General features: G+C 40.4%; 1 protein-coding gene across 2 annotated transcripts; it reads right to left on the bottom strand.

Moving 5' to 3' along the window:
- Nucleotides 1-377: 377 nt before the first annotated feature.
- On the bottom strand, nt 378-14,437 carry inpp5f (inositol polyphosphate-5-phosphatase F). 2 transcript variants are annotated; one of them, XM_023277130.3, is made up of 20 exons: nt 13,977-14,437; nt 12,174-12,254; nt 11,518-11,654; nt 10,659-10,787; nt 10,314-10,499; nt 10,154-10,210; nt 9,581-9,779; nt 8,847-9,026; nt 8,019-8,086; nt 7,448-7,572; nt 7,254-7,331; nt 6,950-7,070; nt 6,628-6,756; nt 5,593-5,710; nt 5,295-5,493; nt 5,083-5,154; nt 4,931-5,004; nt 4,620-4,748; nt 4,431-4,518; nt 378-4,266 (listed from the first exon to the last, which is right to left on the bottom strand). In XM_023277130.3, exons 1-20 carry the CDS (start codon nt 14,071-14,073, stop codon nt 3,102-3,104), a joined length of 3,432 nt encoding a protein of 1,143 aa, XP_023132898.1. In that variant the 5' UTR covers nt 14,074-14,437; the 3' UTR covers nt 378-3,101. The 2 variants fall into 2 exon arrangements, with proteins under 2 accessions (XP_023132898.1, XP_023132899.1); XM_023277131.3 differs by having other exon boundaries at nt 10,314-10,481.
- Nucleotides 14,438-16,789: the final 2,352 nt, after the last annotated feature.

Genomic DNA, 16,789 nt, shown 5'->3' with positions numbered 1-16,789 from the left:
TTTATCCTTGCTTTGATTTTATCTTGAACCTGCTGTGGGATTCATGGCAGCAGTTTACAAGTTTTTCTGCAGACCAAAACTTCTGTTTACAAAAAAGTCTTTTTTTTTTTTTTTTTTTTTTTTAAACTTGAAAAATATGTAAATAAAGGGCAGGGTCAGGAGCATTATTTCTCATGGTGCTTTTCTTGAATTCATACACTTTGCAAGTTGCCAGCATATTTAAAAAGCAAACTGTTTGAACATGCTGGCATGGTAACCTTCTGTCGATGATTCTGACAAACCTTATGCAACACTCATACTTTTTATTCCAAATGAATATCCTCCTAGATAAAAGCTGTACAGCGCACTTTGTTATCCAGTAGCACACCCCAAGAAGATAAGAATAAATAGGATACTTTAATATACAATACAATCTCAGTACACTGTGGAAAACAATAACAAACAGTTGGTAAAGAGGAAAGATAGGACCACAGACATTCAGATGAAATGATGCTAATTCTAGAAAATGTGCTTAAAACAGTGCAAATCAAATGCTTGAAGATCTCTAGTCACAAGATAATTTGTCATGATCTGGGGTCGTAATGGGAGTCAAGGATGACCATAGACAACAAATGAAGAGGTGACTGCAAACGCACTTGGTGTGAAAACTTAAGGAAAGACACGTCTCACCCAGTAAATACAGGATCAAATATAACTGTCAGCTTGTGCATTTGAAAAGCAGACACCAGCACTCTAGCACTGTGGTCTCTATCAGGAATGTTGAGGATTACTGTTCCTTTTAGCTTAATACAGCTACTTTAGTGCAGAATAAATTTCTGCTTTGCTTGAGAACTGCTCCAGTGTTTTGCAATTCTGAAGAAGTTTAAACAAAAAAACAAAACCTTTTACCCTCTGCGTTAAAACTTTCCATTGCAGCTATCACCCTAAAGCTTTGGCAGCACCACACACTATCAGCAGCACCCACAAAGCAGCCAGTCTGATTTAACACAATTACAGCGAGATAAAATGCTGAATGCAGAAAACAGGCGAAAATAACACAAAATATGAAAAACGTGAACCTTTATCTTGAGATATTTCAGCTCAGTGAAAACCAGATTATTAGCTATCATAAACAACAATATACACAGTAGGATAAGGTTGCCATGGTTCATTATAATATCCTCTGGGATGTATGACAAACTCTTGTGGGAGACTTTCTGTGAATGACAACTGTAAAGTTTAACGGGTGACTGAGGAAAAACCTCACTTCTTGAGGTTAACGAATAAAATGTACAATATAACAATGTTTACAGCTTCATAGCATATAAATATACTTTGGACTCTACGGCAAGCACTCCTAAATACTAGCAGTGGCAGGGATGCTCTAACAAACTTACACATACTGTACAGTACATACATAACCAGCACACCATTTATATCTCTAAAACCTGCTCATTTCCATGGAGAATGTATGTGTCAGTATCCAGATGAAATATCCCAAGATAAAGCCTGATGACGTGCAGTAACCCTGAACATGATCTTTTATACAGTACACCAAATGTAACATGTAAAGAATGGACTTAAAAAGGTAGATTTTGCCATAAATACCTGATATACATAATCCCACTTCAATTCCTTGTTAAGGCAAATATGCTTTCAGTTTGGGGAGTGCATAAAGCGTCAGTATTTCTAATAATTGGGTGGGTGCAATTGCATATATACCTACTATATGCTCCTCTCCTGTCTTTGTCAAACATGCAGTGTCAATGTACAACGCTGTCTGAGGATTCAATTCAAACAAACCCTCATATAGTCAATTAGTACAACCATTAGCAGAATAGTTATCTCAATACATATCTCTATCAAAAACAACTCCAACCAGTGGGTTTCTGGTTATTCATGGGTAGCAACGACAGCACTGGGCGTTCTGTTCAAAATATAATGCTCCTGCCTCTTTAAACAAATTAAGCCTACCATCGATACAAAAAGTTTAAGGGAAAGCTCTAATCAGGGACAGATAAATAGTACTCACTGTACATATCGACAACCAGGATACTCTTACAAGGTCTTGTGTAGTTATTATTTCTATAACAGTATGTCTTCTAAGTTACACTTGACAACATTGATATTACATAGGATACCTACATACAGCATGTTGTCTGGCTAGTTTCTGACAGCTATACAAAGGGTAATATTCAACACAGAGTTGTCTTTTGGGAACCACAAAAGATATTTGGTTGGTTTTTACAACTGTTACAAATTGAAGGTTATTACAAGTTCTATATCACAAACGCCAATAAGTGACCTGCACATACAGGATGACATACAGTACATGATAAAGTTGGAGTTGGTCTTTCAACATGCAGCCAATGCTTACCTGCCTTGTCAAAATTAGTAGTTACCATTAACCTCACATGCAAGCATTGTGGGTAATTAAATAACTTCAGCATAAGGACGGTGACTTGCTTACATACACAAAAATAGTCTGTGTACCACTCTGGTAGTACGAGTTTAAAACATCTTAAAAACCCAAATATCTTCTCAATTTTTAGTTATTTGTCTCTTAAGCACATCATAGTAAGAAAACTGTACCTATAGAACCTATACTTCAACAGTTCAAGTACTTCTGGAGTGATTTAGGCTTTGCATGGAACATACACTAATTTCAATACAAATTTCCACATCTGGGAATTATTATTGAAACCCTAAATATGACATTTTTATACTCAGGCGAGGTACTGCTACTTTGAGACATCTATTGTAGAAATGTCATTGTATTTAAATTATTGTAATGTTAGGGAGGGACAACTGATTATTAATTCATAAAAGGGAGGACAACAGATAATATTAATCAGTGTGCAAGGTTACATGTCTCACATGAGTGCTCTTAGGAGTAAGGGAATCCATAATCATGTGCACGTAAACATGGTCACTGTCCTGTTGGGCTTGGGGATGCATTTGTCAATTCTGTACAAGAGTCATTATTTCACGTGGGCAAGTTTTTAATTTAAGAGCACATTTCTTGGCCGAGTCGTGACGCTATGTGCAAGCTTTTGCTACTGCTACCATACAGGAAGTTTTTACATGATGTACGACTACAAAATCCTGCTACAAGGAAAGCACTAGATCTGAATGATCCTGGTCTGGCACTGTGTAAACATTGCCTTCAGCTCACTCTCTTGGGCCTCATTGATAGCGTCTGGCTCGGGGCTCTTCTGTACCTTTGCAACAGCAAAGTTAATCCCCTGGGTGAGTCCCGCCTGGGTGAGGCTGGCCACCTGGACCATGGAACTCTTGATCTTGGCAAAGGGGGACACCACTCGGCTGCCATTGCTATCAGCAGGAGAAGGCCCGAGGCTGCCCTCCATCTGTGAACCCAGACTCCTTTGAGAGCCTCCTGAGGCTGCAGAGCTCGGCTTTTGGACGGTGAGGAGGTTGGAACTGGAGGTAGAGGATTGGACGTCTAGCTGGGATGGCCTGGGGAGCTGGGGCTCTTCCTGCTGATTCTGCGGCTCTGAGCTTGGCTGCGTGTCTGATACTGCTGGGGTCTTATTCTGCACAGGCACTACAGGGTTAAGTGGAGGTACAGTAGGTGGTGGCTGCTCTCCAAACACCTCAACAGGTTTGGTCTGTGCATCCTGGACAAACTGGTGGCAGTAGGCATCAATGGGAGTACCAAAGTCAATGAGAATGGCTTCTTCAGCCACTGAGGCGGCTCCGGGGGACTTGTCATCACTGACTTGAGAGGAGGTGTCTTGCTTTCCATCACAACCAGTGACCCGGATAACAGAGGGGATGTTTAACTCCACGCTACCGATGGACTGGGAGCGACTACCCAGTCGTGGGTTTGATGCTACAATGCCGCAACTGGGCAGAACATAGTCCACATTTTCTAAAGAGCCAGAGCACGGATGCTCAGGGTCAGAATTATAGGAGTCTGAGTCAGACGACATGTCATAGTGCTCGTCACCAATGTCTTTTAGGGCTCCTGTACCAGGGTTGTTGTCTGATGTCTCCAAGCTGCTGTCCGACTTCCACAGGTTGACATGCATAGTTGGCTTTAGGAAATTGACTTTTACATCAGGCTTAGAGAAGTTGCCAAGCTTCCCGAGGGGCTTGAAGGTGCCAATGTTTACGTTTGTCTTGGTCTGCTTCACTTTCTGATTGAGAGACGAGAATTTGTTGAGGAGGAAACTTTTGCCCTGTGCCAAGCCAGAGCTCCCCTGAGCTTGGTCGGCTGGTTTGTTCTGGATCCCCATTATATCCTCATGAGGTTTACTCTGCCGCCTGGAACACAGATACAAACTTACATGAGCCACAACCTGTCACTGGTTAAAGATTAATACTGTACTGCGATGGCTGAAAATGTTTATCTCTATCACAAATAAATCATGTCAGAGAGAGACAGAGATGAATGCTAATTATCTTTACAAGTACAAATAAGTACTCACCTCTCCAGTTTCTTTTCAACCACAAGTAGATCCAGCCCTGTGGCCTGTTTAGTTATGCGGAGCATTTCAGCTATGCACTGTAATGTATCTGAAATATGTCACAATGTAAGTCAAATGGTATCTGCAGTGTCTACCATTCAAGTATTTCCTTTTCTTGCTGTTTAAAGAAATAAAAAAATTACACCATACCTTTTCCATCATCCTCGGGATTTCGTGTTGCTGCTCTCAGTGTGTGAAAGTATCCACTTGTCTCTTCATTCCTGTAGTGCAAACGCATACAGCAGAACTTTGGCTTCCCAAACAGAGTAGGCTCAGGACCTGTAAAAGAAAATGCAACGTATAACATCCGTTTTGAGCAATTTGCTTTCCTTGCATGAATCATAATCAGTGAAAATCTTACTAAAAGGTTACTGACAAACTGTTAAGCACACTTTTGGGAAGTGTTGTGACTCAGTGAGTCTACAAGAACCCTCACTTCTCCTTTGAGTGTAACTTCTTACCGATTTCAATCTTTTCCAAACCCTCTAAGTTGAGACGTTGGTATTGGTTGACTTTATCGGCCTCTTCATCATAGCTACATGGAGGTAAATGCAAAAGTAAGCGAAACCATAAAAACTAATTCTAAAGATTCTATATTTAATGTCAGACTTACTAAGCAATGTAATAGGCTTTTTCAGATAGCAGCAGCAGCACATCCACATCTTTGTTGGTTGCATCAATAAGGCTGTTGGGAAATAAGATAATATCATAAAAACTGCACTGAAATATGTTGTCTAAATAGCACCACATTTGCTCTTCTTCTATATCCTTGATTATTTTAGGTTATTAAGTATCAACATTTAGACACAACAGCTGGCCACTGACCTCATGTCACAATTGATGAGCGCCCAACCTCCGTGAAACTTTTCATCATCTGGCAACAACAGCTGCATGTAGGTCTGCAACAGGAGGCTGACCTGCTCCTGAGCTCCTCTTTGGCTCTCCTTCTCTTTTTCTTCATGCTCCTTCTCCTTACTGAAGATAGAGTAAAGGTCCTCCGTCACTGGCAGGCCCATCATTAGATCTGCAGGGAGAGACAGAGAAGTGTCAGACAGGTTTATTGACAACATGGGCAGAGATACAGCACAGATACACATATATAGCTGTAATACGTTTTTCATACCAATGACTGCTTGTCTATAAGCATCCCTAAAACGGTTCAGATAGTAGCGGTTGGCTGAATTCACACCATCCTTCATCACACCAGCCAGTTTCCTCTCCCCCGTCCTGGTAAAATCTCCCTAAAACAGAATGCCAAGTGTGTGTTAAATCTACTTTTTATTTTACCTGACATAAGCCCCTCTGAAATTTAAGTCTATTTTCAAACTTGCATTATTAACAGATATTTTGGCCTTTTGGGGGCAACGCAAACAAGTATTGAATAAACTAGCTGGCACATAATCACTTATTTACATATTCATAATTACAGAGCAACATTATTACATATGCATTTGAAGCTGTGTTTCTGTTCACCAGGCAATAACTCCATTACTCACTTTCTTTTAGCACTGTTAAAATTGGGAAAAACCTCTATTAGAGTGGTGAGATTGAACCAAAACTTGTAAGCCTAATCCCTACAACCCCCTCTCCTTGGCCCTACGGCTTCGTCCTTTACTTCCTTTATCTTCGTTTCCATTTAGGATTGGGTGTCCTGTTTCTTTTGGAGATCAAGGACTAGTAGTGCTCATCTAGCCCTCCAAATAGCCCCTCATGTTTAGTTTAAAGGGCAAGATGACCACTACCCCTCCATCCCCAAAAGAAATGAGACACTCTATTCTACGCAGTAGCCAGTAAAATGGAAGGGTAGGGCCAAGGAGGGACATTGGGATTAGGCCTAAGGCCATGGATTAGATATTTGAACAAAGAGAGCACACTTGCAATGAAAGGTCTGTAAAACAGGGAAGATACATAGCCAATTGATAATTCTCTGTAGAGTAATCAGAAGCAAAATAAACCCCTTTCACACTATCAGAGAAATATAAATTATTAGCTTTTCTTTAATTCCAAAAAGCTCCGCTGATATTTGTCATTCTGAAATATAAGTCAATTTGTCGGAGAGAGCACATGTCCCATCAGCTTACACTATTCACTAAATAGTGTTTGTTCAAGCAAACATTGATTTATTAGTCAATGTGTGTTTAAAGACAATGGTGTTAACCTTAAGTGCTGCTGTTCCTGCGTACTGTCTGCTGATGGTGTCGCCATTGTTGGCCCACATGACCTGATATATCCTGTAGCACTTGAGAGGCAGAGGCTGCTCTGGAGGCATCACACCCAGTTTCTTCAGCTGCAGGGAGAACAGTGAATCCAGTGAATCACACTTCAATTTTGGTTAAGACTTTGACATGCTAGCTGTAGAAATCAGTCATCTAAAACACTGTACAATACATGTAGGAAACACAACCTGAAAAGCATAGCAGACAAATGTGAAAAACGTATGCCAATTTCTTTGCCTGGATCCACAAAAGGAAAAATCTCACCTGTTGCTCCATCACCACACGAGCGACAGCAGCTTGGACCACATTGGTCCTATCGAGACAGTCCATACAGTTCACTCTGAAGATTCCCTCCTGCTTACAGATGACTCCTGCTTGGTCCACCCTAACAGATGAAGATATTTCAGAATTTGATTTATTTATGGAGATCAGATTGATTTTCAACTCAATAATAATCAGGAATGCATTTTAGGTTTCATTGTTGTTCTCTTATCAACCCCATTACATCCTCATGTTCATGTTACTAGCATTTCTATAAGCAATCCCCAACTACTGACTTGATACTTACCAGGCCCACTTCATGTCAGTGATGATATCAGAAATCGCATCTGTCAGTATTTGCACATTCTCAAACTTCATACCACGGCTGAGAAACAGGATATAAGAAGCATAAAAGGGAAGTAAACGTATTGTGGCATAAAATAGACTGCTACGAATGCATTCATGAAGAAGTTACATTGCTGAGGAAAGTGTCTCTCTTACCAGTGCTCGTGGAAGTCAAACGAAATATATGTGAGGTTTGGGTTGTTGTAAAGCAGGACTTGCTTCAGATATGCGTCCCCAATTATTTTTTCTCGCCCACTTTGATCCACCAAGTTAATGATCATCTGGAGAGAACATCAAAAACTGCTGTCATTTAATCTACTAGAAGAGGACTAACTAAATTAGAACATTATTACATGGACAAAGTTTAAGTTCATTCTCTTTAAAGGGCCAATAGAGTAGCTTTTCATCAGCCTCTGTGACATGACTGCTACATATCAGCACCATCTCAGCACACTTCTGACAAAACTACTACAAGTTGACAAGAAATGTCACCAGTATTTATCAGGATGCTGTCAGGGGAATTTTTTGTTACCACAGGAAGATTTTTTTTAGGTCAAACACCGGAACCTCAGAAGAACCCTCAAACTAGATGCAGCTACAGGTGGTAGAATAACCACAGTGGCAACCTTTTTAAAATAACAATCCCAACACAAGACTAATACATGCATTCACTCACTAAATAACTGAAGCACATACCTAAGTATGCACTGTGGCAAAACAAACCTACCTGCTTCTTGTAGAGTTTAAGTTGTTCTTCAAAGTGAGCAGCAAAGTAAGACATAGTCTCCTTTTCTCCTGAAACATCCGAGAAAGATGTGTACAAATAACATTCACACAAAATTATTCTGGCTTAAAACATTAAGAGATCTAAAAAGAGGTTTTACATTTGTGGAAGTTTTATGTCCAAAGCTGGAGGCTAAGAAACAATTAAAGTTCAAATAATTCTGCCTAGACAATCTATATTTTCTCAAAATCAGAAAAAGGACTGATAGAGCAAGGACCACTGACAAAAGAGCCATATTTTATTAACAAGTAACACAGTGTCTACACAGAAAACATTTTAGCAACATTTTTTTAGTTGTCTGTCATATACATGGCCTCTGGAGCAATGTTCTTCTAGGTTAGTCTATGTTACAGCTGTCTACAGTGCTAGCTTAACAGCTTGCATGTTATGCACATAATCACGACCCACAAGCATTTGTTAAGGCTACAAGTCTATTTTTTTCCATTTTACTTGCATAACTATAGTTATCGTGCCTTAGGCTAGGAGCACTGCCAAAATTAAGGCGACCTGTGCTCAACACAGTGTCTGAACGTCCTTGTGTAGACACAGACGGCGCACTCTGCCGCTACTCTGAAAAATGTGCTGTTCACACTATGCTTTCTGTGTAAATATGATGGTAGCCATGACTCAAACACAATGGACAAATGGATAAAATCCAAAGAAGATGTCTATTTAAAAGGTATAACTACAAAAATAAGTGGATCTACACTTACAGAAATTTGAGAAACCCTGTCTGTACGTCCATGTGAAAGATAATGTAGTTCTACTGACCTTTCTCTAAGCGTGGCCGGGGATTATAACGGTACCCTGCCTGGCTCCAGAAGACAGGCACAGAGCCACGAGTCTGCACAAAGGATAGAGTGTGGCTGTGCACGTGGATCAACTGCTCTGTCTCCACATAGTTAGCCACATGGCCATCTGTATCCACACCCCTGCGTTTGTACCTCATCCCTTTGGGGAAGGAGAATGCATTAGCACTATTCAGATTATTTATATCACAGATCATGCTTCACTTGAAGAAAATATATTAATTAAAGCGGTGTCAATGATCACAAAACTCACAGTTTGGATAATATTGCTGCTTTTGAGTTATGTATCAAATTATTTTTTAAAACGGGAAAAAAGGTCACTGACAACTGTTGTGGTGATCGCAACTACTTTGTATCTTGACCCTGCAACTTTGCATCAAGGTTTGGGGATCAGAATCATTTTCTTTAAAAATGCAAGATAGGATATTGGCTTGGCAGAAGACTATGCTCTCCAAGTGCACTTCTAGGCCCTCAAAAAAGTAACAGCAGCAGTAAAATTATATTTTGTACTATGAAGGTTAAACTTTGCAATTCATTCATGGTTCACATGCACGCCAAACCATGAGTGGGGATCCATATTAACTATTTGTGAAGATATTTGGGGAAACAACTCAACATCTTAGACAACAGAGTCCATATATTTGGTCTGAATCCCATATTCCAACAGGGCAACCTGGTAGTCACTTGCAGCTTTACCTGCACGGTGGCGGCTCCGTCTGGAGATCAGGGCCACAGTGAAGCGAGGATGGATGTCATCAACACAAGTGACCTCCTTTGGTGGGGTCTCAGGACTGCTTCGCTCCTCATCAGATGTCTCATTGTAGTTCACTACCAGCTCCTCCACCTGAACAAAGCCCTGGATGATTGGGATGACCCAGAAGTCAACCTCTGGGACCTGGAGCATTTAAAAGGTATGAAAACGGCAGAAAAAGAAGATTAAAGTGCTGTTTGTCTGGTTGGTAAGAAAGGACTTTGCATCTACAAAGTATCCAGAGAAGATAATCTTTAACTCAGTGAAGTTAACCTTTCCTTTCAGTAAGTATTTCCATACTCCACTGATAAAGCCTTGTTATTATCAGCACACACAACTGGAACATTTACACAGCATAGCCAACTAGGCCTTTTGAGCTCACACTTGTAAGAAAAACACAAAGACTGCATCAACTATTCTCAAAAAACAAACCTGGGAACAGAGTTTATTTATTTAACTCAAAAACTGAAAAACAACAATAAGCAGAACTTCTATTTATTTCTGCCTGGCAAAAATACCTGAAGGTCAATAATATCCTGGATCATGTGTTTATTCCAGAAGAAACGGTCATCCACCTTTCATAGAGAATAATAACACAATCAGTCAAAATAAGGACTTTATACAGTATACATATAATGAAAAATAACTCCCATTCCATAGTAATATTCATCCCCTTACCTGTTTCCATAGGGGTAAGCCAGACTTATCAGAGTCTCCTTGACGCTGCACACTGTTTGTCAGGTCATAAGTCATGCTATAGTAGAAGGAGTCCGAGTCCATGAATATCTTGTACAGCTCATCCAGCAGCCGCCTCTCCAGACGTTCCTTCTCTTTGTTTTCTTTGACCTGGAAGGCAGGGGAATACTGGATTGGGCAGGTGGGTAGAAAACAGCCGTAAATTGACAAAGCAAGGAAGGAAAAATCCTAGGAGAACTCTAAAGCCTTAAGAAATATGAAAGATGGAAAAGTAGTGTGTCAGTTTGAAGATAACACAATGTTTTTCTGTATATAACAAAACAATACCTTTTTCTTGATGGGCACAGCCACATTAGATTTGATCTGACTTAAAGTTTTCATCAAGAACTTTGACTCATCTGGAGACTGAGCCAGTTTCTCTGGCTTGTCGATTCCAAAATGATGCTTCTTGCAAAGCTGAAAAGGAAAAACTTTTATCAAATGTATGCACCTTTACAAATCTTACCATGATAGTGATATTTATAATGCAAAAAAAATCAATTTGAAGTGGACAGTATAAGAGAATCAGCTACCTTTCTCCAAACAAAATTTTGTTAATACCAACTACAAACAACCACAGAAAAAAGACATTAAAATACATTACATAGTTCTAATTTTCCTAAATGAAGGCAAGTAACAATCTAACATCTACACTGATCTACAGGATTTCTAGGCACGAACGGGGACAAATAGTCATTCTGCAGTATGAGGAGTATGTACACCAGGACAAAGCCTAAAAGCCTATCCACTAACGATCATCCTCCTCCGGTATTACTCACTTGAAAATATTCTGTCTCACCATCCGTGAAGCTCCCCTGAAAGACTGAAATCTTAGCAATATTCAACTTTCTTTGCTACCTACTGCAGTGATTCTATGTCCATGTGATTTTCATTCTAATTGTGTGGGTGAAAATTTAATCAGACCTTTAAATAACGTAAGAAAACATCTACAACTCATTTTCCACCACTGTGAGGCCATCTTCAGAGATGAATCATACACTGACTCATACAGAGTATTCTCGGGCACATTAAATACCAAATTAGGATTATCACAAGTACTATTATATTGACTGTCAGAGGGACTGAATGCAATAATCAAAACAGAAACTGAATTCTTATGTCTCATTTACAGTATTAGTATGCATACCTCCAGCTCAAGCTCCTGAGGCTCTTCGTCAGACAAGGGAATGACAGCTATCTTGGTGATCTTGTAGACTTTGTGCTCACCGGGTAAATGGCCCACCAGTGCTTTCTGGCGGATTAATATGAGGCCGAGTGGAAGATCTGCCAAGAGGAGAAAGAAGAAGGGGGAGTCGCATCATGGGTGCAAAATTCCTCACATTCTGAAAGGTGTGAAGGAAGCAGCTGCAAAGCAGTCATTAACTGCAGATTTTTTTAATCAGGCAGTACAAGACAGCTGGCAAATAATCATTTATATTACGTTAATCTATCACACATACTAGAAAAATAGAATTGTACATGGATTTTCTTATGACGGATATAATCTCAGATGTATCCTGAGGCCCACAGTGGCATTTCATCAACAAAATCCGACTTATTGTCAACTGAATCGTCACCATCAGCTCACTCACCTTCATAACTACACTCATTTCAAAGTACATTTACACATTTTTTCACACCTTTCTGTGTGAATAAGAAATATACTAAGCACTGGATGATTTTGTAATTCAAGTGTCCAGTAGCAGAAAATACTAGCAAAAATGTGTCTGCTTTGTGCAAAAGCAAAAAAAACAACCACAACAAACCATCTGAGGGTGAACTGTTTGAAGGTTCTCCACTTACCGGTGTGAAGCTGTATCTTTCCAATGACACCTTCCACCAAACCCAAACACACTGGGTTCCAAGCTAACAACAGGTCTGTTGCTGAAATGAAAATATGGAGATGAAACATCAGAACAGAGCTGTATGATATGCCAAATTGTCTCCTGAAAGGCTTCAACATGAGCACTTTTTCTGTCAGAAACTGCCAAACAGTCACACCAACTTAACCTACAAGTTCATAGAAAATACCTCAAACAGTCATGATTGGGTGATTTCCTGTTACATGCAGAAACTTGTTTCTTTAATACTCTGTAAAACACTCTAAGGCCTCAGTGACGTTAACCTTGAACTAGAAATTGCAGCTGCAGCAAAAGCAGTCACAATCCATACATGGACGGATCAATCTGTGTCAATGTTGTGCATCCGTCATGTGAAAAGCACTTCTATTTAATTTAGGAGAAATTAAGTCTAGTTTGAATTCATGAAAGAAAGTGTAATTTAACTTAAGAAAAAGTAGATGGCCTGCATTTATTTTTCATTTTTAAACACCAGGCTAGGTTTGAAGTCAATTATGGCAATGCACTAACTTGGTGAGTCACCGGAAAACTGAAATTCATTGCCATTGGTAACGGATTAAACATTATAGTGGGGAAAATTGGAAAAATGTGAAGGGTGTGGCTAAGGGTGGAGAACACCAACTGTAAGCAGCCTCAGACAATGACTCTTCCTGTTCCACAAGCCAGAGAATTTCATGTACAGAGGAACCGGCTATGAGGGCCCCACAGGGAGGGTCTCGCAGAAACAAAAAAAAAGAAAACATAACGTACACTTCAACCTCACTCAGAATGTGTAATACCATGGAAATTCTTCCGTGTGTTCGAGAGTGAAGTGGAAACACAGTGAGGAGTGGAAACCCTTTTTCCAATTAAATAATGAAACAGTGGTGGAACTAAAAACCTGTTCAGGATGGCTGCACAGCCACACAACTTCAACTGACACAGTCTAACATGCACAGCCTTCTGTAGACTCTAATGAAACTTTTCCTTCAGTTCAGCGGTTCTTTCATTGTAACTGGAAATAAATAATTCCCACATCCCAGGGTATTCATTTAATGTGACTGCATGACCAACTATTTGTCATAGCTTTGAGCAAAAGCAGCACTTCTGCAACGTGACCAAGATGTAATTCCAGGAGCTTCACATACTTCAGTAACACATCATATACTGGTTTAAACTTGCATCTACTGTGTCTTCGTATTATATTGCAGCAGAATGGGATTAAAATATAGTCTGTGTATGTCCGTGAAAGTGTCATGAATCAAACACACCTCATGAAAGATGAGATTTTGGTATTTTTACAATCTTACACATTATGTTTGCTTCGTCTTAAGAAGAACTGGAAAGTGAAATTCACCCTTCAGTCTGTCAGACTAGGAGCAAGGTAAAGTTTGGAGTGTGTTTGGGGTGTTGGCACTGTCGGAATGAAAGCTACGGCAATTATTTCAAGGTTTAGGAATGACATATCCAAAAATGTCCATCTCTACTTTACTCCACAGTTAATCTTGTTTAACAGAGATAGGTAATTCAAATTAAAAGATGGAGGTGTCAGAGATGAACGAGTGACAGCTATGGGCGAGAGATTACGCTGAGCTGTAATGTGTTCACACGCACAGGGACAAAACCATCTCTAAAATCAGTATTTGTCAACTCACAACAGGCTAAGAAAAGACAGAATTTGTATTATATTTTACCAATGGGTAAATGACCGATGTTAGTTGGAGGCAAAAGGCCGGCTGCAGCAGAGAAAGCTGTCATCAGTACGTACCAGGTCTGACCGTCATGGTCCCGTCCTTTCGGCTGCACCACAAAGCTCGGTCCCCGCTCTGGAGTATGTAGTCGTCTTTGGCTTGAAACAGCTCCATTTTGTACCCTCAAAAAATGAGTAACTAGTACAGGTAACTAGGTACAGGTCTTCCACGTCCTGGAGGTTAACAGCAGCTAGCCAGACTGCACTGGCTTAGCCGCGGTTAGCTCGGTGCCTGCGGGCTGAGAGTTACGGTAGCTAGCTGCCTAGCGAGCTAACGGCAGCAGCTGGATGCGTGTCGGATTTGTTTATTCCACTTCTACGCATATTGGTACTCGAAATCCTTTTCTACAGGCGGAACATCTCTTCCTACAGTCATACTAGACCCAGTCAAGGCAAACACACATCAGTGGGTGAGAAAGTGTCCCAGACAGGAGCAGCTGTGCGCCGCTCAAGACGTAACCGACAGTTTCCTGCTCTAAACAATAGCACGTGACGCGCCGTCATCACCGGTGAGCAGGTACTGAAACATGGACCACAGGACATGTCTTCATATATACAGTCTGTGTACTGAACATCAAACACCAACAAGAAGAATTAAACTGTTCACGGGGGAGAGTTTTTCTAGAGGTCTAACACTGAAAACACAAACTGGAGAAAGAGTTGTCACGTACCTTGTAAGTGTTTAAAATAAGGCCAAAAAGACTATTTCAACATTTTAGGTAAAGATACATAGACCCTGCTAGTTGTCATAGATTAAATTCAAAGACATTGCTGTCTCTTTTTCAAATGGTGTAAATATTTTACAGAAATAAAATGTCACTTATTTTTTTAAGTGTGAAATGTCCCCAAAGTTTATAACAGATCAGAAGCTTCTAACTCTGTCTTCTCTTTTAACCTTAAATACACTGCTCAAAAGAATTAAAGGAACACTTTGAAAACATATCATATTTCAATGAGGGGAAAAACAAACTTGATATTTACATTGGTATGGACTGAATAATGTGTTAGGAATGAAAAGATGCCATATTGTTTGATGGAAATGAAAATTGTCAACCTACAGAGGGCTGAATTCAAGACACTCCAAAACTCAAAGTGAAAAACTGATGTGGCAGGCTGGTCCATCTTGTTGAAATTCCATGGCAGCAACTCAAAATGGTACTCAGTAGTTTGTATGGCCTCCACGTGCTTGTATGCATGCCTGACGATGTTGGGGCAAGCTCCGAATGAGACGATGGATGGAGTCCTGAGGTATCTCCTCCCAGAACTGGACCAGGGCATCACTGAGCTCCTGGAGAGTCTGAGGACCAACCTGGTGGTGCCAGATGGACCAAAACATAATGTTCCAAAGGTGTTATATTGAATTCAGGTCAGGCAAGCGTGGGGGCCAGTTAATGGTATCAATTCCTTCATCCTCTAGGAACTGCATGAATTCTCTTACCACATAAGACCAGGCATTGTCGTGCACCAGAAGGAATCCAGGACCACTGCACCAGTGTAGGGTCTGACAATGGGTCCAAGGATTTCATCCCGATACCTAATGGCAGTCAGTGTGCCATTGTCCAGCCTGTAGAGGTCTGTGCGTCCCTCCATGGATATGCCTCCCCAGACCATCACTGACCCACCACCAAACCGGTCATGCTGAACGATGTTACAGGCAACATAACATTCTCCACGGCTTCTCCGGACCCTTTCATGTCTGTCACATGTGCTCATGATGAACCTGCTCGCATCTGTGAAAAACGCAGGGCGCCAGTGGCAGACCTGCCAACTCCTGTGTTCTATGGCAAATGCCAACCGAGCTCCACAGTGCCGGTCAGCGAGCACAGGGTCCAATAGAGGACGTCAGGTCTTCAGACCACCCTCATTACACCTGTTTCTGATTGTTTGGTCAGAGACATTCACACCAGTGGTCTGCTGGAGGTCATTTTCTAGAGCTATTGAAGTGTTTATCCTGTTCCTCCTTGCACAAAGGAGCAGATACCTGTCCTGCTGATGGGTTGAGGACTTTCTACGGTCCCGTCCAGCTCTCCTAGACTAACTGCCTGTCTCCTGGAACCTCCTCCATGCTCTTGAGATTGTGCCGGGAGACACAACAAACCTTCTGGCAATGGCACGTATTGATGTGTCATCCTGAAGGAGTTGGGCCGCCTGTACAACCTCTGTGGAGTCCAGGTATCATCTCATGCTACCAGTATTGACACTGACCCTAGCCAAATGCAAAACTAGTGAAAAACAGTCAGAAAACATTAGCAGGGGAAAAAATGTCAGTGGCCTTCAACTGTAAAATCATTCCTGTTTTGGTGGGTGTCTCATTGTTACCCCTCTAGTGCACCTGTTGTTAATTTCATGAACACCAAAGCAGCTGAAACTGATTAAAAACCACCTCTGTTATTTACTTGACCAGATCAGTATCCCTCATGTATAACTGACTTGATGCAATACGAAGATTACAAAGTGTTCCTTTAATTTTTTTTGAGCAGTGTATATTATCTGTTACTAGTATAATCCAAATCTCTTGATTATGTGATTAATTTCGTCATCCTATATTATTTTTTCATTCACAATCTAAAATCTTCGATATCATTCTTTGTATTTCCATGTTTTCTCTCTAGAACTTCACTCACTACAGAACTAAACAACACAACAGTAATATGACCTGACCTATATGTTTCCATTTTATGTTCACAATCTAATTTTTTTAATCAAATTTTGCATGTGCTGTGGAATTAATATTAACATTATTTATAAGATAAAATAAAGACATATCAAACAACTAAACACGTTGGATAATTCTTAACCATATTTATAGTTTTCAGAAAGTCTAAGTTATT

Source organism: Amphiprion ocellaris, chromosome 16 (assembly GCF_022539595.1).
Source record: "Amphiprion ocellaris isolate individual 3 ecotype Okinawa chromosome 16, ASM2253959v1, whole genome shotgun sequence".
Classification (NCBI taxonomy): domain Eukaryota; kingdom Metazoa; phylum Chordata; class Actinopteri; family Pomacentridae; genus Amphiprion; species Amphiprion ocellaris.
The sequence above is the reverse complement of the archived record's forward strand: the minus strand, read 5'-3'. Positions and strand labels throughout refer to the sequence as shown.

Coding starts and splice junctions, on each gene's coding strand:
- inpp5f (XM_023277130.3), bottom strand. CDS start 14,073: ATGGAGCTGTTTCAAGCCAAAGACGACTACATACTCCAGAGCGGGGAC. Junction 11,655..12,173: donor AAAGATACAGCTTCACACCG/GTAAGTGGAGAA, acceptor TCCTCTTGGCAG/ATCTTCCACTCGGCCTCATA. Junction 4,519..4,619: donor TCCCGAGGATGATGGAAAAG/GTATGGTGTAAT, acceptor GACATATTTCAG/ATACATTACAGTGCATAGCT.